The 27,205-nt window shown below is 42.7% G+C and overlaps 1 protein-coding gene across 21 annotated transcripts in view; it reads left to right on the forward strand.

The window, feature by feature from the left end:
- Window positions 1-27,205, forward strand: part of MAP2 (microtubule associated protein 2) — a 232,492-nt gene that overhangs the window by 174,917 nt on the left and 30,370 nt on the right. For 6 of the 21 annotated variants that reach the window (XM_066322396.1, XM_066322398.1, XM_066322397.1 and 3 more), the window contains exons 5-6: window positions 6,045-6,158; window positions 8,419-8,496. In XM_066322396.1, the coding sequence (XP_066178493.1) occupies window positions 6,045-6,158; window positions 8,419-8,496 (192 nt within the window). Of the gene's footprint in view, window positions 1-6,044; window positions 6,159-8,418; window positions 8,497-17,810; window positions 18,045-20,393; window positions 24,144-24,390; window positions 24,598-24,988; window positions 25,124-27,205 lie in introns of all 21 variants that reach the window. The other 15 variants (XM_066322388.1, XM_066322389.1, XM_066322392.1 and 12 more) reach the window with 8 other exon arrangements.

Genomic DNA, 27,205 nt, shown 5'->3' on the forward strand with positions numbered 1-27,205 from the left:
TTTGACACAATTTACAGTCTCCTTCTTTCTATACCTTCTTTTCTCTAGTTTTCTCCTGGAGCATTTCTTGTGCTGTGCAGTTCAAGCATGTTAAACTTTGTTTATGCCTCAAACAAGTTATGTTTTACCTAGAGACCAGGTGGCATTTTCTGTGGCCACAGGAAACTCAAGGTCTTGCTGCCACTCTGGCATTGGGTAGAGCTGTTGTCAGAAAGAGGAAGAGGTGATCTTGCTCTAGTCTGGGAAGACTGTCCTGATGAAATTGTGGAGATGTGATGTGCATTTTCATATTAGGAGGCACTGTCCTTGTTGCTGTGAAGTGGATTCTCAAGGTGAGAAGAAGCAGTAGATAAGTGGCTGAGTGATCTTGCTGAATGGCAGTATGAAACACAGGGGACTACAGGCAGGAAAGGGGAAGAGCTGAGGAGACAAACTCTTCTCTGACTGGAGAAGTCACTGACACTGTTACATGGGGTGAGGAGCAGGCAAGTTGTCCTAGCCCTCAGTTTGCTGCCAGCAGGATCCTTGCATCAGTGCCAGTCACGTACCTGTGAGGCAGGGAGAGGCTGGGAGCCCTGCCCATAGGCAGTGTCTCCTGTCAAAACCAGTCCTCAGAATAAGCACACAGCATTGCACTTCTCTCTAGGGGAGAGGAGATAAAAGGCACTGCTGGATTAGGGCTGTCAGAAACAAACAGCTGAACAGTTTCACCCAAGAAGTGTTCATAGCAAATTCAGCCTCTCCATGAGCTGAGTCTGAAATCGTGGTAGGTTGGAAGAGAAAGAGGAAGAAGTACTAGAGGCTGAAGACAACCATTAAAAGGGCACATAAAGAACAGACATCACACATCACTGTGGAGATGTCTCACAGATCTGATTTTTGCTCTTGCTTTTATAGTTGCAGGTTTTTTAAAAACCTATTTTTTAAAACTATTTTGTGGAAATGTTTATGTCAGGACCTGAAAGCTCAGACACCTATTTTAAAAGACTCTTGCCACCGTCTGTGTGTGTCTCTGGGCCTGGTAAACATGTCTGTTATAAAACTTAATGGAATGGAAAGCTGTCATGGGAGATAAAAGTATTGTAGGTAGCATTCCAGTGGAGACATCTGCAGTCCATTGACAAATGCAGCAGGATCAATAAGGAATGGAGAGCTTTGAAACGACATCTTGGCCTTGTACAAGATCTGATCCTAGATACAGGATCATGCTGTTACCAGTCTTTGGCATGTAAACTCATTTAATAGCACTTGTGTGAGTCTGTGGGAAGGAGGCCTCTGGAGGGAGTGATGCCTGCTTTGGTGTCATTCTCAGTGCTGGAGTGCCTGGGGTAGGGGTTGGGCAGCTCTAGTGCTGCTCTAGTGCCCTTGGGAGTACTTGGGAGGAGGGCAGCAGGCCTTCTAAACACAGGAGGGAAGGCTGTGGCTGGTTCAGCATCCTCTGTGCACCTTGGTGCTCTGGAAAGGGTTTGTGTCCCTGAGTCATCTGAGGGACACAGAGATACGAGATCTCCTGATTTGGTATGCTGCGGTTTGTAGAAGAATTGGGCTGACTTCCAAAACCAGGAGCACAGAGTTAATTCATTTAACTTTGGTTTAAATTAGTGTGGTGCCCCAGACAGGGCTCTGTCCTCTCAGCACGGCAGAGTCCTCTGTTCCTGCCACAGAAGAGCGGTGGCACTGGTAGCAGCTGGGCAGAGCTGGCCTGTTGGAGTGTGGTCTGAAGTGACCTTTGAGGGAGCAGCAGAACTTCCATCCTGGTATGTCAGCCCCTGGCCTCTCACCTCAGCCTGTCAGGGCTTTGGAGAGTTCACATGGAGGGTTTTCACTGTCTTTTCTCTCTGTTGTGGACATCCCATTCAAGGACTGCCTGTACTTTAGGGTACTGCATTCCCTGAAATCAAGCTTTGAAGCTCCTTCTGTGTCCTGTGTCATGAACAGCTGACATCTTGGTAAGGAGGAGCAGCATTTTACTCTCTACAAAATGCAAAGAAAAGGCATGTTGCTGTTCCTTGTTCTGCTGGAGTCTAATGTAAAGCTGTGGTCCTTATTGCCTGTAAGAAATAAATCTGTTTGTTGAAACTTGTTGTATGTTAGTGCTGTTTCTGTGGCATGAAGTAGTGTCAGAGAGAGTCTGCCTGTTTAGAGTGAGGGAAAATAAATGTCTACAACCAAAACCGTGTCTAATGAATACATAGCCCATCTTCCACAGCATCCAAGCTCCCTAATTTTCTTTCTTTCTTTTTTTTTTTTTTTTTTGTTTTGTTTTGTTTTAATTTGATTTTCACTGGGTTTTTGGAGTGGTGTGTTTTTTTTTTTTTTTTTTTTTTTTTTTTTTTTTGTCTGGTTTCTTGTTTGTTCTTTATCATTAGGCTGCCTTGAACTTTAACTGAACCATAAGAAAACTATGAAAAGTCTCAATAGCAGCCCTGTGAGGATTTGACTTACCCGCTGGATCTTCTATTTATAGTGTCCATTAGTACAGAAAAGTCTGTCCTTTTGCAGCAGTCATGTATGGCAAAAGCACTGCTCTTCTGATGAACTGCCTGTGCCTCCTGTGTCACCCAAAATATCCATTAGTAGAGTGTTCAGAAGTAAGCCTTTTTTGATTAAAGAACACTGCCAGACAAAACAAACTGAACAAAACCCACAAGCCCAGAGGCCGTTGGTATTTTTATTTACTTATTTTGCGTAGCCTGAAATAGAAATTTTTATTTATCGACAGACAACCTTTCACCCTCTGACATAGCTCCCAGTGGAACATTCTCTTTGTCCCAAGCAAATTAAATCAGGAAGAGAGCTGAGAGGGTGAGAACTGTCTTCCGGGCTTGTACAGCCCATTTGTGCTGGAGAACCAGGCTGGATGGGAACAAGCAGGAATTCTATTACAAAGGAGGCAGTTTTTAATTTGTCTTAACCCTGCTGGGAGGAGGGTTGCAGTAGCTTGGCGGAGGGAAAGCAGTTGGTGAAGGGGATTTCCTTTGGATATGCTCCAGGGTACTAAACCTAATAGACATTTGCATATTCTAGATCAGAAATTAATTGGAGGCTTTCATTGAAATTTCCATGTGAACATAAGCTTCAAAAATTCTTTTATCGGTCTTCCTCACTGATCCTTGATTTGTTCATGTGAGCTAATAGCGTAGTCTTGATGATGTTGCTGTTGTCCATGGTGTTGTGATTAATGGCTTGGTGGGGATTTTGACAGCAGGGCCGTGTGTCACATCCTTCAGGGGTGAAGGAATTGGTGCAGGGTCTTCCGTAACCGTGGCATTCAGTGAAGCTCTGTGCTGTCCTCCACGCTCACCAGAGCTGTCAGGGTGATGCTCCTCCCTGCTGTGAAGGAGCAGAGTCTGCACAGGGATGTCCCAGGTGTCCAAGGATGCTTTCTGGAAGAGCAGCTTGTCTCCAAGCCATGGAAGGTGCTGCAGCATGCCCTGGTGTGGGGGAAGGCCCCACGTGTCTGCAGGAGGAGGATGGGCCAACCACAGGTTTGTTCTCCCAGGTTTTCCCAGCTTGTGCTTTGCAGGCTGTGTGTGCCTCTCAATCCTTAGGAGCAGTCAGGACCTCTTAAGATTCCAGATTTCTTTCCAGTCCCCTGGACTGCAGCAGCAGCACCGTGTGAGAGTTTGGGAGGGTCTGGGAAGTGTCTGTTACGTGTTTCTCACAAGAGGAAGGAACCAAGAGGTGCCAAGAAGCACCCCCAGCATCCAGCAGGTGTGGAAGCTGCCCAAAATGAGGTGCAAAGCCCCAAAATGATGTGCAAGCCCCTGAAAGGCAGCTGAGAAGATTGCTGGGCTTTAAATCAATATCCCTGTTCTTTGATCTATAGCAGTGGCCACATGTGTGACTTGACTGATGAGGTTATGGTACTCAATTTGATCTACTTAACCACAGAGGGGAGTTCCATCTCATACTGGGGATGTGTTGTTGAATAGAAGAACAGAACTAGAGCTGCAATTCGGAGTCTCCTCCTACAGGCACCTACAGCACACGTAGCCTCATCTCAAAAAACAGTTGACTTTTTTTCCTCCAGTGTGGAAGGCTGCCAGAACTCCTCACCCCTGACAGTAGGAAAGCAGCAGATTTAGATTTCGAACCTGAATTTATCCTCAAGTTTATATTCATGTATTTCAAATGGGTTTTTTTCCAATTTATGTTTTTTTCATGAAAAAACCAGCTTAGGTTTTTTCACTGCTTGGTAGTTGTTCTGGTGTATTCATCCATCTACTTTTGCTGTTGGCAGCAGCCAGGGGAATTGTTGCAGTCACTGCCCTCCAGGTGACCTGCCAGGAGTGCAGTGGGTTGTAATGTATAAACACCAACAATTAGGAATGTTCTTTGCCAGTGGGTGGGGATTTTTAATATCTCATCAAATAGTTTTTGTAAAAGAAAGATTAACCTAGCACTTTGATTTTAGACAAATGTGGCTGTGGTAACTCACATCTGTTGTTTTTTGGGGAAAAACAATTTGCTTTTCTAAAGGACAAATGAAGAGGAGTAGCTTCACATTAAAAGTACAAGGGAATTCTGTAAGAGTAACTGTGAAAATAAATCATTATTAATCTAATGGACAGTCCCTTGTCAGCGTGGTTGCTGTGAAGTTACATGTAGGGCATTGATTTAAACATACTTGCCCTTCCCAGCCAGTTCTTGCCTGAAGGACGTGCTAATGGGTGAGCAGAGCTTTTATTCCTGCCCTCGGGATGGTGATTAATGGGGGCTCTGGCAGGAGCAGGGTGTATTGACATCTGCCATTACAGACCTCTGTCTCCACACAAGGGCTGGAGAAACAGTGAAGTTTTGCTCTGTTCCCAGGTGTGGCCAGCTGTGCAGCTGGTGGCCTTCCCTAGGGGTCAGCTCCATCCGTTGGAAACAGTTTTCAGACAGCACTTGGATGTAGCTGGAGAGGGAAGGGGTTTATTTCCACTGAGTTTGGCTGAGAGAGAGAAATACATTGATTAATGACTAAGGGGAGGGCAGGCTCGTATACAGATAAGAACCACAAACCCTTTGCTCACTGAATTCTGCTGGACCAGCCCTTAAGATCTTGATTTGTTACACTGAAGATACCTGAACTTCCAGAGGGGAGGAAGCTTCTCTGGTTGCTTCCACGTGCAGCTGTGTGCCTGATGACATTTCACTGCACCTTTGAGTGGGTCTGGAGTCGAGCTGAGACGTGTTCTCAATTTGGAAAAATTCACTCCTTGAGTGGTCCTACTGCTGCTTGCAGCTGACCAGAGCAGCCAGTTCCTCAGCCCTTCTCAGGCTGTGGGCACTGGGGAGGAGCAGTTTGGGTTCTATGGGCACCCAGCTCTGCCAGGCAGCAGTGCCTGAGTCAGCTCCATGCACAGAGCAGGTCAGGGGCCAGCAGCAAGGAGCCCATTCCACCAAAAAATGTTATCCTCTGCACGATGCTCAGACCTGCTGTTTAAATAGAGCTTTGTGTGGCAGTCCTGAAAGGGGTGAGGAAGATGAGGTATTGATTTTAATCATGCAGGAATGTTATTTGGCCCTTCAAGTCCCTCATTAGGGTATGGCTGTCACAGAGGTGCTTTTAATGCATACTGTGTGCTGATGAGGAGGAATTAGCATCCAAAGGGCATGTTGGAATGCAGCTAACTTCATACATTAAATGTCAAGAAATTACATTACTCAGCTGCCCATTCTATCCCTGTTTGCAAAACAATACCTACAGAAAATTTTCTAGACCTTTAATGGATGATTGTCTTAAAATATTGGAGTTGCTGCACATTATCCCTAAAAGAAAGAACAATTTAAAATGATGCCTTGTGCATCTTGCACTGAGCAAACTTCTAATTTTTATAAATACTTGGCATTTTCCACTGAAACCTTTGGAATGTCTTGTCCTCCTTCATTTTTAATAATTTCCTTTTATTTCGGGGAAAAAAATTACCTTTTAAAAATGCATTACGTCAGCCTCTGGGTTTTTTTTATTGTTTAAGCTAATCTTTCTCATTTTAAAACACCATTCTGATTAGCATGCTTTTCTTTCTTTTTTTTTTCTGACTTTGCTACTGCCACAGAAGAAGTGTCTGCGAGGATAGTACAAGTAGTAACAGCTGAAGCTGTAGCGGTCCTGAAAGGTGAACAGGAAAAAGAAGCCCAGCACAAAGATCAGCCTGGATCACTACCTTTAGGTAAAATGAGACAAAGAATATCCCAGGTATCCTCGTGTCTGCAAATGTCTGTATGTATATTAAAAAATGCAGTTCCAGCTGTGTATCCACATGGGTTATGGTTGTCGCCACCACTGGATAAATGCTGGAACCACAGGATTACGGCAGGATCTTTGTGTTCTTGGTTCTTCGTGGCCCTGTGACTGTCTCATTCCCTGTTTGCTCTACCAGGAGTTTCTCCCGTTGTTTCTGACTCAAGAGTAGCTCAGCCATGAGTGTGTTTGGTGGTTGGAAGGGTTTTGGCATCACCTTGGTTGGGACTGTTTGTGTTCAGCCATGTGCAACACGAAGGATTAATGTCTGAAGAGACAAACACAGTGTGACATATGAAAAAGAAAGTGAGGCTTTGCTGGTTGGCTGGTAGCTGCTCAAATAGATGGAGAGGGAGCAGCTCCACAGGAAGCAGAAAGGAATGGCGCACACCAGGTTCAGAGCACCAGGCAGAGCGAGGGCAGATTGTGGAAGAAGGAGTCACGTGGTAAAAGCAAATGCCAGCAGTCTGTGCTGGAAGGGTAACAGTGCCACTGGTCCACTCTGTGTCTCCATCCTCCTGTTGCCTCCTTTGTGAAATATCTCTGAAATAGAGACACGTGTGTGTGTTTATCTGTCTATAAAAGAAGGTAAGTATGGCCACTTGTACCTAAAGTGCTTGCTCCTTGCCACAGAACTTCTGCAAAGTAGCTCAAAACATGTACAGCAAAGGCCAGAGAAAGGACATACTCCATCTTGAGGTAAGGAATCTTGCAAGCCTGTCCTGGGAGAGATTCTGCTGAGTGCATGTTCACTGTGATTAAATCAGAAGAATGCCCTCAGGTGTTTTCCCCACAGGCAATCTGTCTCCTTTGGTGCAGTGCTTGGCCCTTACTTAGGAACGAATTAAACTCAGTGAGTGATTTAGAATATTTGTTGGAAATTCGGTTCCCACGGTTTTTTGCTCCATTGAGCTAACTTAGAACTGCAGCAGGGAGATGTTTCTTGGTAATTCCCTTCTTTGCAGAGACTCAGTTTTACGTGGAAGACCTCTGTTCTCCAAATCAGTTTACTCAGGCTTAGGAGAGGCAGAATGGATATTCAGTTCCCTCTAGTCAGATAAGTAATTTAAAAGATACTGTGGGAAGTATGTTTTCAGTTGGTGTTACAGTTCCTGTGGTCAGATGAGTTGTGATGAGTTTATAAATGTCCCTGTCCCTGGACAGCACATCTTAAGGACAAGTCACATATGATCTTTTCCAAATCACACTGAAATCAATGGGAGGAAGCCTGGAAAATTCTGCTGGGGCTTTGAAAGTGGCCTGGCTGAGCTGGGAAAGAAGCCCTGAACAGTAAACTGAGATCTGCCTGTTGAAAGCTGCTGTTGATAAGACAGATCTGTTAAAACATATTTGTTTGGTTTGGGGTGTTTTTTTGGTTTTTTTTTTTTTAAACACTGGTTAAGCTCCAGGAGATGATCTGTTTTTAAAGAAAAAATGTTTTTTAAAGTGACTGGTATGAGATCAAATGCAGAGGTTATGCTGAGTTTGTTTAAGAAGCTTGTTTAGGATTTCATCATACTTGAATTGAAGTAATTGAAATAAAATCATTTGTTTTCAGCATCTGGTCTCATGATTGGGAATGAATGTAAATTCCAGTCCAAATACACCTGAGTTTTCACTGTGCCTTGCTCAGCTGAATCACTGTTATGTCACAGCTGATATAAAGTTCTCTGTGCTATCTTTTGCATTTAGACAAGCAATATTAGCATGTGTTCTGCAATTAACCGTGAACTCAGCAGAAGAAAAAAAGGGTGCAGAATGGAGTTTTTTATGTACTCACAGTGGATTAAAGAGATTGGATGGCAGTTTCTGATAGTTGATGTGAATTTATAATACCTCTGTGTTCATATGCTTTTTTATTGTTGCTTTTGGGTGACTGAATGCTTTTAAGAGGCAATAGTGATTTAAGGGTATCTTGTATATTTGATATTTATATTGTTCTCTATAACCAGAATTTTATAAATAATTCATATCATTAGAAAACAAATCAATGACAGAAGAATAAATCCTTTTATTATCATTTCAAAAGTCCATGTATTCTGCAGGGGTCTGTCTAGAAATCTGACAGGCATGAGTCTCTGTCAGATAATTCCTCAGCTGGGCCGAACTGCAGCTGACTGCAGCTTATATCATGTATTGGCTTTCCTGGAATTAATGACTGTATCTCATTTTCACTGTTTGATTTCTAGCAGTTGAAGAGTCAGCCAACCTGCCTCCTTCCCCACCTCCATCACCAGCTTCTGAGCAGACTGGAGTTCTGGAGGAAGGTAAGGGTCTCCTGGACACTGCAGTGCAGAGCTGTCAGCAGAGGGATGAGACATGAATCTAAAGGATGTGGGAATCAGAAAATGGAGATGCTTTCTGCAGTGGAAATACTTCTCATGTGAAAAGATAAGGCATTCTCAGCAATAACTCCTCATCTGCAAACCAGCTGCAGTGCATGGAGGAGGTAGACGTTGCACAGAGGTAGCTGAGGGATATGCTAAGTACATCCATGCTAAAGAAAAGGAGATAATGTTGCTCACTTTTTTGTGTGCTGTATGCAATATGAGCAAAGGTGTCTGCTGTCCCAGTGTGGTCACCAAAACTGCCATTAAGTATAGGTTCATCTTTTGTTTCTTGAGATGTGTTTGGCTGCATTTTTAAAATTACCACTGCGTTTTGGTTTGGAATCTTAAATGCATGAAAGCAAGGAGATTCAGAGCTGGATCATTTCTTTGGCCTTCGACCTGTAATTCATGCTCCAGTGCCTGCATGTATTGGGAAGGAGTTCTGTACACAAAGTGCAGCAGTCACATTCCAGTCTTACAAAGCAAACTTCTGTTCTGTTCTGCACAAGTGTTCAGTTTCAGTAGCCTGTGATCACTGCATTTTCCTCCTTGTGGAATCTCCTCCAGCAAAGAACTGAAGTGTTGGCTTAGTGTTAAGCAGGGGCCCAAATCCCAGCGAAGCTGCTGCAGCGTAGGCGTGTGCCTGAGTGCTTTGCTCAGCAGAAGGAGACTGCTGCATGGAGGCCAACGGTGCAGGGAGACAGCAGTGTGTTAAAACTGAGCTCTGCCGTGGGCACAAGGAGGAGGGATTTGGGTTCAGCATCTTCAGGGCACTCTCAGTTGAACTCTGCCATGTCAGTAACGTCTTCATGTGTCCGCTTACCTCCTCCTTGGATTTTCTTTCAGCGTTTTCTCTTTGTTACATCAGTGCATGAAAATAATTTCCTATCATCTGCTGAACAAACTTTGTTGGTATTTTAACACAGAGCCTCTGTGAATTTTGCCAGTGGATGGTTGCTGTTTCTCATGCTAGCATACTCTGACTCAGTTTAGGAGGACACTACAATTAGGCATGTTCCGTCACGCAGTCAGTTTTAACACAACGAAATTACAGGCTGTGTTAACAACAGCATTTGTAGGAAGGGCCTACTGGGTGTGGTTAGAAATGGTTATGAAGAATTTGAATAATTGGTTGTTGGTGGTTTAAAAAAAAAAAAAAATCTGCCAGTTTTGTGTTTAAAAAATAATACGACAGTTCCTAGACTCATCACACAGAAGTAATGGCAATCAAAACTATTAACTGAAAAGAGAACTGGTAAGGCATTAGCAAAGATTTTTAGAATTGTTACCAGGGCATTATCACTGTGTTTTAATATATAATTCACTTGACCAGTCCTGTGTATGCTTTTTGATTTTTTCATATCATGGTAAAGGGCTTGTTCTTCTGCTTCAGGCCAATGTCAAGGTTCTTCCATTAGCCTCAGGTTTAGGTTTGGCTTTGTGTGCTGCTTGTATCAGCTGTATATTTGCATGTATTTTAGGATTTTATAAAGTACTTATATTGCCTAATTGACAGGAGGTTGTAGATTGGCCCCACAGCAAATGGAAGGCATTTTGCTAGTTGTAGTAACACAGGAAGGTGGCAAAACACTCTACAACTTGAGGTTATTATCTACTGCCAGACTGCAGTTCCCAGCTGTGCAAATGACTCAGCAAGTCACTTTAACATTGTTGATTTTCTCTTTCCTTGCGCGTAGAATTGAATTAATAGAATAGCACTTACCCTGCAGAGGTGGTTACAAGGGCAGTGTTTGGGAGATAGTTCAATGAAACATGACCAGTGCCATGTTTTTTAATAACTTTCAAATAATTTTTCTTTAATATGATTTTCTTTGACATTAGTCAAAAGAGACTTCTCCCCAACATGGAAAATTTTGATTCAGTTTTAAAAGCAGATGGCTGGTTTGTAAGGGAAGTATGGATAGAAGTGATGTCCTGAGTTTTTAATGAACTGTGCTGGAAGCTTCTTGTTTATGTGTTCCTCTCAAACAGGAACTCACAGTAGACTTGTTTGAAGCAACAGAAAGAACTTGGAAATCATTTCACCAGAAATTTATTACGTTGCTTTTTACCAAAATATCAGTGTTGTCACTTCAGTGTAGTAAAAATGGTAGTAAAAATCTTGTGCTCAGCTCTGTGTTAGAAGATACAGCCCTTATTTTCTGTGGGTAAGTTCAGTTTTTGCTGACCTGAGCGAGCCAGACCTGTCAGTTTTATTCAGGCAAAGTTCCTATTCAGAAGAGTTTGCCTCAATAGGGTTTGATCCAGTTTTACTGTACTTGTTTAAACCTCCTGTTCCCTATACCATCTGGCTATCCATTCTCATGCATCTTTACATTGTCTTTCTGCTCAGTAAAATACAGTTTATTAATTTATTGAACAAAAAAGGTGAGCACTTGGTGTATCTGCCTCAGACCTTTTTTTTTTTCCTTCTCCTAGAAGCTCTTCCTAATGCACTTGTCAGTGTGTGTTGCATTGCTTTGAATCCAGGAGACTTCTTCAGTCAATGTAGGAAGGAAATCACTGTTGTAGACTGACAAAGGTGGATGTGGCCAGCCATGCAGCAAACACAAATTAAAAGGAAAAAAAAAAAAAAAAAAAAAGGTAGGAAAGACAGAGAGGTTTGTGGGTCAAGTTTATTTCATGAGAGAAAGGAGTCGGTTGGATGTAGGTTTCTTTGATCTGGCTGCAGGAAAACATTCAAATGAACCTGTCCCTTTTTACTGCTGCAGAAGGTAAGAGAACTGATTTGCCTTATTGAAATTATTATATTTATTTCGACTATAATAACATAATTTTGTTCAGGAAATTAAATTCTCCTTAGCACCCTCTAATCCTTTTATCAGCGTATCTGGTCATGCAGGACTGATGTAAGATTCTAATTTCTTGGCATTTCTTTTGTGCTCTGTACCTTTTGATGATGGTCAACAATGTCTTCATATTAAAAAAAAATAAAAATTAAACATTACAAGATAGAAGGGTGCCTCTGATGGACTGTCTTCCACTTTGAAATAGGCAAGTTAGCCTTTCTATACCAAATAAGAATGTTTTGTAAATTGAAAAGAATCAAATGTTGTATGAAAAGGGATCTGTTGATCCATTCTTACTGAAAGGCATTCTCAAAATATACAAGGGAAGTAAAGCAGAATTAGCCTTTGTGAGAAGTGATTTTAATCTTGGACTTGAAAATGCATTAGGGATTTTTCCCGTGCTTTGAGATGGAGAAGATAAGAAGGGACTATAATAGCAAAGGATTTTTCTTGTTGCTGAAATAAAAGCATAGCCTCTTTAGAAGTCATCATTATCCTGTTAATGAAATTATCTGCATTAATTCTGAAAATATCTTTATCCAAACTGATAAAGAACAATGTAAATCTGTAAAATAGCTGCAGATGTAACAGCCCCAGACAGTACCGGGCTTGGCACTCCTGGTGATTTTGGACCATCACAATAGCATTTTTATTATTAAACATTCTTACTGCTGTCAGTTCCTGCAGTTTTAAGGAGCAGAGTCAAGGCCTCTGTTTTCTTGCCTACAATCTATTCAGAGCCTATAAAAAAGGGATTTTAAGTCTTGTTTGCAACAGTATAGAGAATTTCACCTGGAATTTCACCTTCCCTCTTGTTGATGCATTTTGCTTTTGGAGGACCCTGGATACATAAACCCACAGCTGGAAGGAGACCCTCCTCTTCTGCACATTTTCCTTCTCTGTGTTCAGCTTCTCCACTCTATCAGCTTTCCCTTGTTTTCTTCATGTTGTCCCAGCTGAAGAGGTGGCAAGTGCTTCTGCTCGTTCAGCTCTTGTCTTCAATAATTCATCAGCTGGTGTGAGGGCAGAGAAGGGGGAGTTGAAGTTTTGAACCTTCTTGGATTTAGGAGGGAGTTGATTCCTGGTCTCTCGTGCCCTGAAGTGGGGGCTCAGCCCCTGTAATTTGCCTTTTGCAAACTCTGAGCCCCCTCAAATCTGTTACAGAATTTTGTAGATGTTTCTGTGGAGAAGAAATCCACAGATTCTGTACTGCAAGTAGATTGAGATGATTCCCTGCAGCCTTGCTTCTGGCTCTTAAGTACTAGGGGAAAAATGGGAAGCTTGGGCACAACACTGTGCTTAGCATTTCCTATTGCAGCACTCTGCAGAGCTTCCTGCTGGGCAGAAGTGGGTTGCCAGGTTATCTTTCCACACCTGCCTCTTTTAACATTGCATAAACCCCTGAATATGGGGGTCAGATCCCACTACAGAAGAGAAGCAGCTAGACCATCAGTGTTTTGGGCACTCTTTGTTCCCTGAAAGAAGCTGGGAACACAGTTCTCCTCACTGAATTCCATGTGTGGTCTTAGTGCACACTGCATACCTTTGGTCCAGCCAGCCTCAGCGCTGGCACCAGTCTTAAATAAGGACCATCTTTGTTTGGCAGGACTGTGACACAGATAGAAGCTGCTAATGCTGACATTCATTGCTACTTTTTCTTCCTTGTGGGAGATGATGGAGCCTGAATGGGTTTCTGCTACAGCAGTCCTTTCCCAGGCAGAAGAAATGCATGCCATGACATTACAGGACACTTGCTGCCAGTGCCTTGAGAAAGTGGAGGAGCTTTTTGTAAAGACACAGCTTGCTTTGTCATGTTGTACTATAGAAAGAAACTTAAACCTTACTGTTGTTTGCCAGGAAGAACCTTAAAGCTCTTATAAACGGGATTGTTTTGGATCAGAATTGTTTCCAAGACTTGGGTGCTCGCAGTTAGGGTAGCATTCCTCAGCCATCTTGTTCTGGTGTCCCACAAAGAGATTATGGTGCCTGTGTTAAAGCCTTGCTTCCTGACTTAGTGTTTTGGACCCAAGAGTGAAAGTTGTAAGGGCTCTGGGGGAAATCCTCCAAGTTATAATTACCTATAGAAAGAGCAGGGACAGAAAGTATGGGCTTGTACTTGAAGCTGGTAGGAAATGCACTGGAATAGCTGCAGCTGCTCAAGGCACCCCGTGAATCAGTTCATCAAACTGCCAGTTGTCATACACTGAGCGTGGACTTAAACATCTCTTCTCTAGCACTAGATGTTTAGTTTGTCATAGCTTTATTCATGATGGGAGGACTCCTCAGCCTACAGGAGGTCCCAAGTCTTCCCTCTGGGCTCGTATGGCTGAGGTGGTAGGCCAGTCATTTTCATTGGGTAGAGTTATTTTTCTTTGTCTTGCAAAAACAACTCAAACTGCCCCTCCCTGTACTTGTCAGTAGCTGGTATAGTCCCACTAATGTGATTTTCTGCAAGGCTACAGTGATGGGAATAAACCTGTCATTCCAAAGCATTAGCGAAGACTGAGGTGGGAGCTATTTCACCCACAGAAACATGACACAACAGCATAAAATATAGGACTAACAGAGACTGCTGTGAGCAGCACTTTGTGGCCTTTATCAGGGAAGAAAAAAAAAAGTTAGCTAGCTATTTGGGGAAGGGTTTCTTTTGTTTTTTAAATGCTGCATTTTTATAGGAAAAAGAAAAGTGGGGAAATTTGAAAGAGATACAATGAAAAATAAAGCCACCACTGGCCAAAATTTAGGCTGATTTTCTTTTTTATTAAAGAAACTTTAAAATTTTACACTTTTAAGTACTAAGCCTGATGACTATGAGGGATTCAACTACATCAGGACACTTCAGAGGTTTTAGTACAGTCAGTCAGGTGTATAATACATATGGGTATATTGTGAGATGTGGTTTATGCACAGCATGTGCTCTTCTAAGTAATTAGTGTGTAGTTAGGAAATTCACTTACTCCTAGGGCTGGTTGCTGATGCTGATAAATCCAGTAGAAAGGGCCAGGTCCGTGATCCATGTGTTAAAATGCACAACTGCCTCATTCCTCCATCCTGCATTAACCCATAGCCTGGCTGGTGTCCTCCACTCCAGCATGACACGGTGGCTGGTGGTGCTAGAGCATGTGTCCATGCTGTTTTAGTTCTCCTGTGTGTGTCTGTCTGTCTGTCCTGCAGCCTTTGTCTGTGTGTGTGTGTTTGTAAACGCAGGGGCGGAGGAGGAGGTGGGGCTGCCGCAGCACTGCCCTGGCAGGGGGTGGTGCAGGCACCTGGCCCCCTCCATTTCAGTGTCTGTGCCCCAGGAGGAGCCCTGCAATTCGGATGAGGAGTACTATCAACACCCTCTGTTCATCTCGGAGTGGGCTGGCTCTAGTGCACACCCCAGTGCCACAGTGAAAAGCACAGAGGTCTTGTTGGGCCGTGATGAAGGTGAACTGAGCACGGTCCCATTTGGTTCCTCTTCCCCTCTGCTCATCTGCCATCCATTCCATTCTTTATATGCCTGGGATTGCTGCCTTCTGGGGAGGGAAATCCAGTTATATTTTCTCCCCAGATGGAAGTGATGCCCCTCCAAGAGCCTCTCCATGTCTCAGTAAAGCTGCAGCATGAGCAGCTTTGGGGTCAGTAACCATGGTACCCACTGAAACCAGGGCTCTCGTTCTTCAGACCTGGCTTATAGAAGAAGCAAAAGGAGCTGCAGCCAGTTAAAAGAAACTGGAAGCTAATTTGTTCTTTGTGCCAGAGAAATACTGCCAAGAACAGTATGCAAGAGTAGGCCAAAGTATTGTTACTGAAAGTAAGTCAGTTGTTTACACAGTGGGGGGAAAATATATACCAAAGATAGTCCTGGAAGGATTTAATTTTCCTGCAGGTGAATGAAGTTTGTTTTACCCCAGTGTAGACAGGTAATTTCAGGCCATATTGGGTCATGTTTAATTTCCAGTTTTGTGGACACACTCCCATTTGCATTGTGCCAAGTGACTGCAAACCTGGAGAGGAAAAAAAGCCCCTTTGTACCTCCTATTTCTATGGCCTGAGCACATCAGTAAGTAGTATTCTATCAGTAGGGGCTATGTAAAAGTAAAATCGAGGGAGAGTCTTTTTCAGTAACTAACAAAACAGCTGACTTCTCAAAGGTAAAATAGGTGATGTTTCATTTCACAGCACTCCGTCTTAGGAGCTGAAGTTAAAAATGGTACTGAATCCTCTAAAGGTTTGTGTCTCAGGATGGAGCTGTCTCCCTGACACTGGTCACTGGTTCATTTTAAGAAAACCAGATTTGTTCAGAATTAACAGGATAATTATGGAAATAACAGCATCAGCAAGAGATCAGCGCTAATAATTGAGGATTGTTCATGCCAGCATGTCTGACCAAAGGTAGGGAGGTAGAAAAATTACAGGGTAGCCCTACTCTAGCTGTGTGCCTAGAGCAGACAGAACAGCCTGATGAGTTCATTAATTCCTTTTCAGTCATATCATCTGCCTCTAATGGAAGTGTAAATCTCAGAACATCCCTGTGAGGGAGAAAAAAGGTAAATAAGCTGGATCATGAGTGAAAAGATAGGCATTATGAGACCCTGAGGTCCTCTCAGCTGGTGAGAGCACGGTGCTAAAATGCCAAGATTTAATCCCTCTACGGGTCAGTCAGTTGAGAGTTGGACTTGATGATCCTTCTGTGTCCCTTCCAACTGAGACTATTGTGTGAAACAGCTGTCCTTGCTGGCCAGCAGTCTGTTTGGCATAGGAGTCTTTTGTTAATTCAGGGACAACTTTCTAGTTTGTGTAATTATTTTTATTCATGTGGCTTTGTGTAAAGTGTTCCAGGAAATGAAGTAGTATTGCTCAGAGTAAAATAAGAGGCTTTCCTTAGCATTTTTTAATTGAGAAGGATGCACATACAAAAGTACATAAAAAGAGAAAAAGAAAAGTCAAGAAAGTTATTGAAGTCAGGATCTTTTGTAGCTGGAGACCTGTTGTCCTGCAAGGCTGCTTTTACAGTCTGGCTGTCTGCAAGTATTTCTACAATGCTCAGGCATTGGTCCAGGTCTGATTCTGAATCTTCTGGCTTCTGTTCATTTAAGATATAGTATCTAACCTTAACTATTTTATATTATTAATAATATGTTATTCTTTACATAGTGATATTTTCTCAGCCTTAATATATCGTGTTCATGTTCCTTAAATCACTCTTTTAAAAGGCCATGGCTGAAATGGATTATTGATTTTCTGGTTTTCACTGGGCCAATCTCAGGAGAAAAATGAAGCCCTTGTAATTTCAAGAGGTTGGTTACAGCCGCTTCCAGATTTGAAACCACTTTGCTCTAGGCCTGATTCAGTGAAGTACTTCCTTGTGAGACACATTTTAAACTCAGGGAGGATGTCATCAGGTTGCCTGCAGCATGGCTGCTGGTCAGCTCCTTGAGTATGTGGCTGAATCAAAGGATTCACACTTAATCCTGACTTCTTACCAGAGGGAATACTAATAGTGCACAGTAATTTTTTGTCTGAGTAGCAGAGGCAGGAGTACAAGCCTGGAATGGAGATTTTTCTAATACTTCTTCTGCCGTGGCACAAGCAAGGGCTTGATTCTGCTATACTTATCCTTACAGCCTATGGGCTGAGTGGTATGTTTTAGAAATTCGGGTGAACAAACAGTTATATAGCATTCATTGGTTTCTTTGACTTGAGGAGCCTGGGGATGAGTGGGGAAATGGCAAACAAAATGAAGAGTCCTTGTGTTAAAATTGTGATTTTCACATACAGATTTCACATGTCAGACAGTGTAAGGGAGAAATCATGTATAAACCTATTCGGTGTAGGAATCGTGGCAGAAGTCTTGCAAAACCCATTAATTATTAGCCACGCATAAGGCCTGTTATGACTATGAAAGTTCTCAGTATTTTGCCAAATCCAGAATTCATACAATAGATTGACTTGCTGGCATTCAGCAGTCTGTATTACCAAGGTCAGTGGAAAGAAATCAATGCCTCATACCTTCCTCCACCTCAGCTGAATGTCTTGTACTGGACTGAACAGTACATTTATTAGAAAAGTATCAGTGTACTTTGAGCTCATTGATGCATTAGTGTTGTCAGAGCCATCCATCATTCCATTCCATCTCCATTTCCAATGACTATTTGACCCACTGTCATCCTTGGGAGAATAAGCCTGTAAAACACTTTCAGCTCTCACCTTACAGCATAAACATCCTCATCTTTGGGGAGGCAGGCTTTGGGTTTGCTTTTTTCCCTAAGGAAAATTCAGTTCCATGGTGGCTAAAATGAACTGGGTACTGGCAGTCATTGACAGACTGGAATTGAAAATATTGAATTGAATGGGTTATGTAAATGCAGTTCTGAAAGGGTCTGTAAAGGCAGTCTTGTTCAGCTGTGCACTTGGTGTTTACTGTTGGTGTTGATGTCACCTGTTTTTTCCATCCCCAAGAAGAAGAACCAGTAAAGGGTCCAGTGGCTGTGGAAATGAAACCTGCTGCTCTTCCTGGGAAGGAAGTGGGGAAAGAGCACAGGCCCCTTCAGCCTCGGGGCCAGACAAAGGGCCTCAGCGAGGGTCAGGCGGATTCTGGTTCAGTGTGTCACCAAGACAAAGTGCCAAGTGTGGCATCCAGCAGGGACAGTGGGGCCTCTGTGGGGGACACACCCCCTTCCTTGGCTGAGGAAAGTGTGTCCTCCTTAGGGTTTGCATGTGTTTGCTGCCAGCAGATTCTTCTCCAGCTTTCTCCAGTGCTTTCCAAGCCTGCTTCATTTTCTGTTTTGCCCGTTTATTAGTATGACTGCTCTTGTTATTATGCTTGAAGAGTGTGTAGTGGATAATAATATGATTGTGTAGGTGCTGTATGACAACATGGTTTCCCACTGCTGTGGCTGATTCCTGAGTTTTTTTCCCTTGCCATGATAAAATATGCTTTGCAGCTAAGCTTATTCCTCTGTGTAAGCCTTTTTCCCCCCATCTCAGATGTGTTTGCCAGTCACATTGCTAATCTATGTATTTTTTTTTGCTTTTTGGTGCAGAGGTTCATCTGCATTTCTTTCAAACAGCAGATTTACGGCATTTGACTATGACATAAAGATGCTTAAACTGTAGAAATGTTTTCATTTGCAGCGTGCAGGTTTTTGGTTTGGTTGGTTTGGTTTTTTTTGTGTGTGCTTCAGTGCATTCTGGTTTAGCTTCCTTAAAGCTATTGCTTCTTGTATCATACCCTTGTCATCCATTGCAGTCCACCCCTCCTCTCCTCAGTCATTGCCAGAACTCTTATTTTTTGAGCGTGTCACCTTATTACAAATGTTAAACCCTGCTGGAGTGCCCTTCTTAGGCCAAATCTCCATCACTTCCACCGAACCTTTGCCTTCAGAGTGAAGGTTAGGACTGGGTGCTCTGGGTGAAGTTTAGACTTGGCCTCTGAACAAAATATTTACTGCAGTCATCTTTCAGTATGTAAGAACTAGTATTTTTCTTTTAATGGTATTTCTCTTCAGCCAGTGGAACAAGGTGCAAGGACACCTTGTGTGGAGTAGTGGTGTACCCACTCCCTACCTGGCTAAGGAATGCTGCATTTAGGAGCATTCTCGTGTTCTGAACGGCCCAGCTGAGGAGCCCTGAGTTCCTTTGACAGTCAAAATATGCTTTGATTCCATTGGTATAGTTTACTTGCACTACAGCAGGAGAAACAGCAGGATACATGGAGAAAAGCAATGCCTGACTACTTAATTTCTGTGAAACAAGGGTGACATCGGCCCAGTGGCCCTGCTTTACACTTCATGGGGATTGCAAGTCAGTCACCAAACGTAAAAATATAAAGGAGCGAAATTACTGTAGGTGTAGATTTATAGTTTGGTTACCTGTAGATTTTAGAGTGGCATTTGTATTTTTGACTCAGGATTAGCATACACATAAATTCAAAGAATGAGCAGTATTTCTATGCTAATTGTTCTAAAAACAGTCAAGTTTATCAGAGCAAAAAGATGGCTCCAGGGACTTCAGATAGGAAATTCAGAGTTGGCCCAATGCTAGTTGTAACAAGCTTTAGAAAAAAATCATAAAACCTTTTTTAGAGATTAGTACAGAAAGATATGCCACATTTTGCAGTCTTTCTATTCTTATTTTCCATTATAGGAAGATTTCAGTGAGATAGGAATCATTATCTTCCACAGGACATTAAAAAAAAAAGATGAAGCTATTGATGATTAACAGAGTGGGTATTAAAAAAAACTTAACCAGGTGTTACTCTCTGAAAATAAAGTGGCAGAAGGGTAGCCTTTTTAGTTTCAAATTAACCTGATTAGGGCCTGATCTAGAGTCACAGAAACATGCCAAGTATTCCTTGACTTCAGCTACAGCTGTAGGTGACTGGCCATTTTGAAGACCAGACCTTCAAGATCTGGGACTACTAACACATCTCCTGTTGATTTCCACGTGCTGGTTTGTGGGATTTTGGTCATTTGACAAACAGCGAATGTTAGAAGTTGGTACAGTTAAAAAACCAGCCTCTATTGAAATTTGCAAAACCCTTTGCAGGCATTATCTCTAGTTTAGGCTGCATATAGAAGAAAAATGCATAAAAATACATAGACATATATAACTGTGTATGTTTTAAGTATCAGCACCACACGAAGGTACTATTGATTCCTTTAAAGTTGGAGACTTCACTAACACAAAACTAACATAAGCTACAGAGTCCAGCAAAGCTTCTAATTAAGTGAGGTTATTTGTGGTTTTGCTGTTGTATACAAATCATGAACACTTCACATGAAATCATCTCATTTCAGTGCTCACATTTATATGTGTACAACTCACATTTTCCTTATAAAACCTTACATATCGAAAGGAAACTAGTATTTAACACTTTAAAGCAGATTTCTAGGTGGGTGCCTTGCTGCATGTTCACATCTTTTTCCCTTTCCATTCCATCATTCATACCAAAATGTTGTAAGCTACATGATTGCCTGCCTGTAAATGCTTTAAACAATTTTGCTATAAAACCCAAACAAACTACTTCAGATTTACTTGCAGCCACGAAGATGAAATTCCGTGTCCAGGAGGGCACTTGCCCTTTTGCAGCAGAACCATTAGACACAAAGCAACGTGAATCTGGGAAAGACAGTAAGACTGTTGAGCAACCTAAATATGATGCCTTAGTTCCACAGTCAGCAAAAACAGAGGCTGCAGATAAAAAGGATTCAGAGAGCAAAGAAAAAGAAAAAACGCTTTCACCTCCGTCAGAATGGATCTTGCAAACTGATTCACAGAAGAAAGGGGAAGCCAGTCTTGCAGAACCCGCTGCTCCTCAAGAGCACGTGTCATCTCAACTGCCTGAAGAGAGCAGGGTGGAAGAAAGGCCCGCAGGTGTGCCCTCATCAACCAACGAAGTTATGGCTATCAAATTTCAAGACAAGCTCAAAGATATCCAAGGTGGTGCCATCAGCTATGGTGTAAGTTCTCTGTTGCTACCAGAACCCAAGGCAGAAGCAGCCAAAAGGGAACTTCTTTCAGGCCCATCTCCTGCTTTCCCCCAGGAGCTTTCACTCAAAGACAGTTTCAAAGCACTTCAGGAATCTGCTGACAAACTGTTTGCCAAAGATCTCAGTAAAGATGAACACATCCACAGAGACAGGACATTTTCTCTACCAGATGTCTCAGCCGTAACATTAGATGGACTGAAAACTCCAAGCACCCCAAAAATCCCTCCATGGGGAGAGGAAAAGGACATGACTAAGGATGAGAGTGACGAGGAAGAAAGGTACGACTTCTTTGATAGAGGGGAGGCTCGAATATTAGATGACAGTAAAATTACCACAAAACCAGAAGTTAAGACACTTTCAGTAGACAAAACAGACTTTCAGAAGGATGGTGAAGCTAAAAAGTTACCTGATACTCTCAAAGCAGAAAAAGAAACAGACTCAAGTGGGCTCTCAGCAGCAGCAAATGTGAAAAAGGAGGCACAGGAAAGCACACAGGTACCACCAGCTAAGTTAAGCCATGAACTGACCCTTGAGAAAACAACAGAGCACCCTGATACTGCTCAGTTATCCAGAGTAACAGAGAAAGCCCCCGAGGCACCAGGTTTTACTGCTGAGAAGACTCCTACTCTTGATGCTTCTCAAGAGAAAGATGTTAAAAAAGGTACTGAGGAGGATAAGACAAGTGTTTCAGCTCCTCCTCAAATGAAAGAAGAGGAGGATCAGTCAGGAATGTCGAAGTATTTCGAAACCTCTGCTCTGAAAGAGGAAGCCTTCAAAGCAGAAGGTCTGAAACAAAGCAGTGATTACTATGAGCTAAGTGACACTAAAGAGAGTAAATATGAGCCTTACCAGAGAGGTCGTCTAATACCTGAAGATGAAGAGGAGGAGGAGGAGGAGGAAGAATTTCCAACAGAATTGAGTCAGCAGCAGAATGTGCATACTCGCGAAATGGGGTACAGTACCCTGGCTCAGAGCTATACACCAGACACATCTGAAGAACCCAGTTCTCCAACAGAAAGAATGTTCACTATTGACCCCAAAGTCTATGGGGATAAGAGAGAACTTCACAGTAAAAATAAAGACGACCTAACTCTGAGCAGGAGCTTGGGACTTGGGGGGAGATCTGCGATTGAGCAGAGAAGCATGTCTATTAACTTGCCCATGTCCTGTCTGGACTCAATAGCCCTGGGATTTAGTTTTGGTCGTGCACATGATCTTTCTCCCCTTGCTTCAGATATTCTAACTAACACCAGTGGAAGTATGGACGAAGGTGATGACTACTTGCCAGCAACCACACCAGCACTGGAAAATGCCCCCTGCTTCCCCATTGAAAGCAGAGAGGAAGATGAGCAAATAGAAGAAGAAAAAGTAAGGGTAGAAGAAAAAGTCCAGCCTGAGACCTTGGCTGAACCATCTTTCCAGGCCAAAGATTACTACAAAAATGGGGCTGTCCTGGCTCCTGACCTGCCTGAAATGTTAGATTTGGCAGGGACAAGATCTAGATTAGCCTCTGTGAGTGCAGATGCTGAGGTGGCACAGAAGAAGTCAGTTCCTTCTGACACTGTTGTGGAAGACAGCAGCACAGCCCTGCCACCTGTGACAAATGAAAACCATGTCATTCTAAAAGCTGAAAGTCAGCTGGAAGACTTGGGCTACTGTGTTTTCAATAAGTACACAGTACCACTCCCTTCTCCAGTTCAGGACAGTGAGAACTTGACGAGTGAAACCTGTCCCTTCTATGAAGGCACAGATGAAAAACTGAGACGTGGCCTCACTCCTGACTTGTCTTTAATAGAAGTGAAGCTAGCAGCTGCTGAAAAATCAAAAGAAGACTTCCTCAGTGAGAAAGACTTAAGTCAGCATGGTGAGTCCATTCTGGGGAGAGACTTTGAGGAGGTGAAAAAAGAGAAACTGGATACTGTGCTAGAAAAAAGTGAAGATCAAATTGACTCTAAAGATGTCTGTCCCATTAAAGGAGCAGAACCAGAGAAGACAAGAGCTGAGGCAGCGTTAGAAAGGAAAGAAGAAAGTGTGGCTAGTAAGGTTCACTTACCTGCTGATACAATGTATGACAGAATTTCTGCTTCAGAGATGTCAATAGAAAAGGATTCTGTCTGTTTGTTGATGGAGAAGGAGAAGACTCTTAGTGTTGTTCCTGAAATAGCTGAGATAGAAGCTCCAGTTAAACCAGATTACAATGCTATTAAGCACGATATGGAGGTGGCAGCAAGGAGAGCTGACCAAGAATTTCAGAGTAAGTTAGACACTAAGATTAGTGAGGTTGTTTCTCTTCCTTCAGGGAAGGACAAAGACACTCAGGAAAAAGAGGAGAACATCTTCTCCAGAGAAGCAAAGGATGCAGATGTACTTTCCAAGACCGAGCCTGGTTATGTGAAGGACAGCACCAAACTGTCAGAAATAGAAGTTAAGGAAAAAGTAACTAAGCCAGATCTGGTACATCAAGAGGCAGTTGATAAGGAGGAGTCTTATGAATCTAGTGGAGAGCATGATCAAGCCCAAGAAAGCTTGAATGGAGAATCTGTGAAACCAGAGGATATCAAAGCAGAACATCCAAAACCTCCCGTGTCTGGGGAAGAGCTACCTACGGAATTACCAGCAAAGGGGACTACTGTGGAAGCCGAGAAACTTCCCTTTCCAAAAGCTGAGCCTCCCCGGGAGGAGCCTGCTGAGATTCAGATGGAGAGCATACCGCAGTCTGTAGAAGGAGCTGAAGAGACTGTTGATGGAGCTGTGAAACCCATGGAAACCCAAAAGCTGCTGCCATGTGAACTGGCAGCTGGGGCCCCAAAAGGGGAAGAATACGAGGAGGAAGAGGTGGAAGCAGGGCAAGAAGCAAAGGAGGAAGATAAACAGCATCTTGTATCAGAAATGCCCCCAGAGTTTGGAAAGCCTGCTGCAGAAGAAATGGGAGCCAAGGGTAGCCCAGAAGCAATGCCTGAACTGAAAGGCATTATTGAATCCGTGGTGACAGTGGAGGATGACTTCATCACAGTGGTGCAGACAACAGTTGATGAGGGTGAATCTGCTTCTCACAGTGTGCGCTTCGCTGCTACTCAGCAGGAAGACATTGAAACAGGAGACTCCCAGGCTGAAGAGGAGCTAGATGCTGAAGAAGTGGAAGTTGAGCCCAAGGAAGGCTCCCGAGAGGCTCCTGCTTCGCCTCAGAGAGAAGAAATCCTGCTCACTAACTACAAAACAGAGACGTGTGATGATTACAGAGATGAAACAACAATTGATGACTCCATCATGGACACAGACAGTCTCTGGGCAGACACTCAAGGTGTGCATTATCCTTTCTGTTTTGTCTGTTGAATATTTTTGCTTCCAAATCATAATGATTGAAAAGCAAAATTATTACAGTTATAATAGTAATCTCAGCATGTTTCCGAAAAATGGTAAAAATAGTTAGCTTTTTAAAATTAATTGTCTGCTTTGTCTTCAACTATTTTTTCCCTGCTCCTCTGAAGTATTGTTAACATTTGTTACTAATCTTTTGTTTGTTGTTGTAATTTGCTCTGATCCTACAGATGATGATAGGAGCATCATGACTGAACAGTTAGAGACTGTTCCTAAAGAGGAGAAAGCAGAGAGAGAATTGCGAAGATCATCTCTTGATAAGCATAAAAAAGAGAAACCTTTTAAAACTGGGAGAGGCAGGATTTCTACTCCTGAAAGGAAAATAGCTAAAAAGGAACCTAGCACACTCTCCAGAGATGAAGTGAGAAGGAAAAAAGGTTCATTTCACACTCCTATTACAATTTTTTTTATTATTTTCTTACTATTATTACAGTATTATCTGGTTACCATGTTGTAGATTCTGTGCACCATGACATTATTAATGGTAGTGTTTTTTAATGAGATATTGTACAACTACATGGGAAGCCATGTCCAAGGCTCACTGCTCCACTGGTCCTGTTTCATTGTAGACAATCCTCATTGATCACTGGGTAATGCACCTGAGACAGTGCTGCCTCTCTTCCAGCACAGGATTTGTTCCCCTCAGAAGAAGCGACGCGTTGGGTTGGAGTTGTGGAGCAGTGGGCCTGACACTTGATGTATTGATCGTATGAAATGGTTTGCTGGGTTTTTTCTGATTCTGTGTTTTTGTGTTCTTTTTGTCCATAGCAGTGTATAAGAAAGCTGAACTTGCTAAAAAAACTGAAGTTCAGGCCCACTCTCCCTCCAGGAAAATAATTTTAAAACCTGCTATCAAATATACTAGACCAACTCATCTCTCCTGTGTTAAACGGAAGCAGACAGGTGACTGCATTCTGTTCAGTTATGCAATGTGGCTGGCAAACATAGACATTTTCTTTTGTAAATCTCATAGCTCTATCAGCTTCTCTATTTTTTTTTTCCTCCGAGAGTATCAATCTTCACAAATAGTATTGCTTTTTTAGTGTTTTGTACCATTTTTCTTTTATTCTTTCTTTCCCGGTATTTATTTGTTTGTTTGTTTGATGGAGGCCATGATCATGTATGCTTGTCATTGCTTGGGCCTCCAAGTGCTGTGGTTGTAACTTGGCATCGTGCTTAGAGTGTGGTGTTCTAGGAATCTCTACTCATCTTTTTTTGTTTATTTTTTTTAATTTTTTTTTTAAATTATGCTTTATTTTTTTTTCTGGTGGGAAGATGTTGGCAACTTTAACCATGGTATGCATTTCCATTATTCTGCTTTTTTACTCTCATGCATAATAAGAAGTGTTTCAGACTTATATTTTGTTTACTGATGTTATCTGCATTGACAATTCCCAATCTGTCACTGATGTTTATGCTGTACAGTCAAAATCCACAGGGAGAATCCAGCCACATGCAGCATGGAGCTGAGAGAGAAGAAATCTGGGCTCACACTGCGAAATGCATTCCAAGCAAAAATCTTAATATTTGGTAGAGGAAGATGAAAGGAAGAAAGAAATGATTCCTCTTACGACTTCATAGGTGTATTATTATTTAGAGGACCAAAATAACTCTGCCAGCATTTTCACATATTATTCATGGTTCCTGTGAGTTCAGAGTGGAAGGATGAACATCTTGACTTTCAATGTGATCTTAAAAAAATTGCTAAAAGAGCCAGGCTTTCTGTCATGTAACGTAGCCACATGCTGTGGTGTGGTTGTTTGGAACTAGGGCTGATAGGAGCAGAATGATGCACAGCAGTGCAGAAGTGCATCTTCTCACAGCTTAGAAGGTAACAGGAAGATTCATTACCCATCGTGTGGTTAAGCAGAGCAATACCAGTGTCCCTGGGCAGTCATTCCCCTGCAGGTTTGCACCAGTCACTCCTGTTCAGATGCAGACCAGCCCCAGCAGGGACGTGTGGCCAGTGCAGTAAGAGGACAGTGAGGTGAGAGCAGGTTTAGTGTGGTGCCTCTGCTGTATGAAGTGCAGATTGTATCCTGGCTGTGTTCCACGAGTACCCCAGAACCAACAATCCCATCACCTTGTCCCTGTGACAGAATCTCATCCTTTTGCTTCCGCCTCTCAGGAGAAATGGAAGCAGGAAAGGAAAGGCTGGTTCAGTCTCCTCTGTTTGCACTGATGGCTCCTCCTCAGTTTGCAGTCTCTGGGCTGTCCTAACTTGCACACTGGACCAGAACTGCCCCAGAGGGAGGCATTTTAAAAGAGAGTTAAAACATTTCTCCTTGCTATCTCTTGCTGCTTGCTGAAGCACAGCTTGATAGCTCCGAAGTTACAGCCCATAATTCACATGTTCTTTCAAAAGCTCCAGGGGGTTCAATAAGTGAGGACATTGGTGGGGAGAAGGCATTGGCTTTGTAGTGTTCTCAACTTCTTCTACACTTCTGCAGCTGTGTGGTCAGTGCAGGCCCTCAGGTACCCTGCCACTGCCTCCTCTGAACTGTTCTGACCTGTAGGATCCCAAAGAGAACTGAGTCCTACCAATGGACTTGGATAAGGAAATATGCCCTGTGTCTGAAACATCTGCTGCCCCAGCAAATCTCAGAGGTTTTTCTCTCTCACTGCAATACACAGTGAAGCAGATGTATTAGTCAGAGTGAGAAATGGAATTCAAAAACTACCTCCCTAACTTAAGTCCTCCTTCATTTAAGTACTGAGGTGGAAAGTAACCAAAATGATGGACCCAGATTAATCATAAAACTTACAGAAATGTTGGTTTGAGCTCTAAAGCACAGGAGCTGGAACCATGCCAGAAAGTGATCAAAAACATTTCTTACAATGTTTCAGCACTCATTGTTGCTGGAAAAATTACAGTATGCCTTATTTTCTTCTACCTCCAAATTTTATCCTTCCTGATGGGACCTGGGGGGGGAGACCATGAGAAAGTCTGCAATGCTGTGTGATATTCTAAGAGTGCAGGTGGTC

This window comes from Sylvia atricapilla, chromosome 7 (assembly GCF_009819655.1).
Source record: "Sylvia atricapilla isolate bSylAtr1 chromosome 7, bSylAtr1.pri, whole genome shotgun sequence".
Lineage (NCBI taxonomy): Eukaryota > Metazoa > Chordata > Aves > Passeriformes > Sylviidae > Sylvia > Sylvia atricapilla.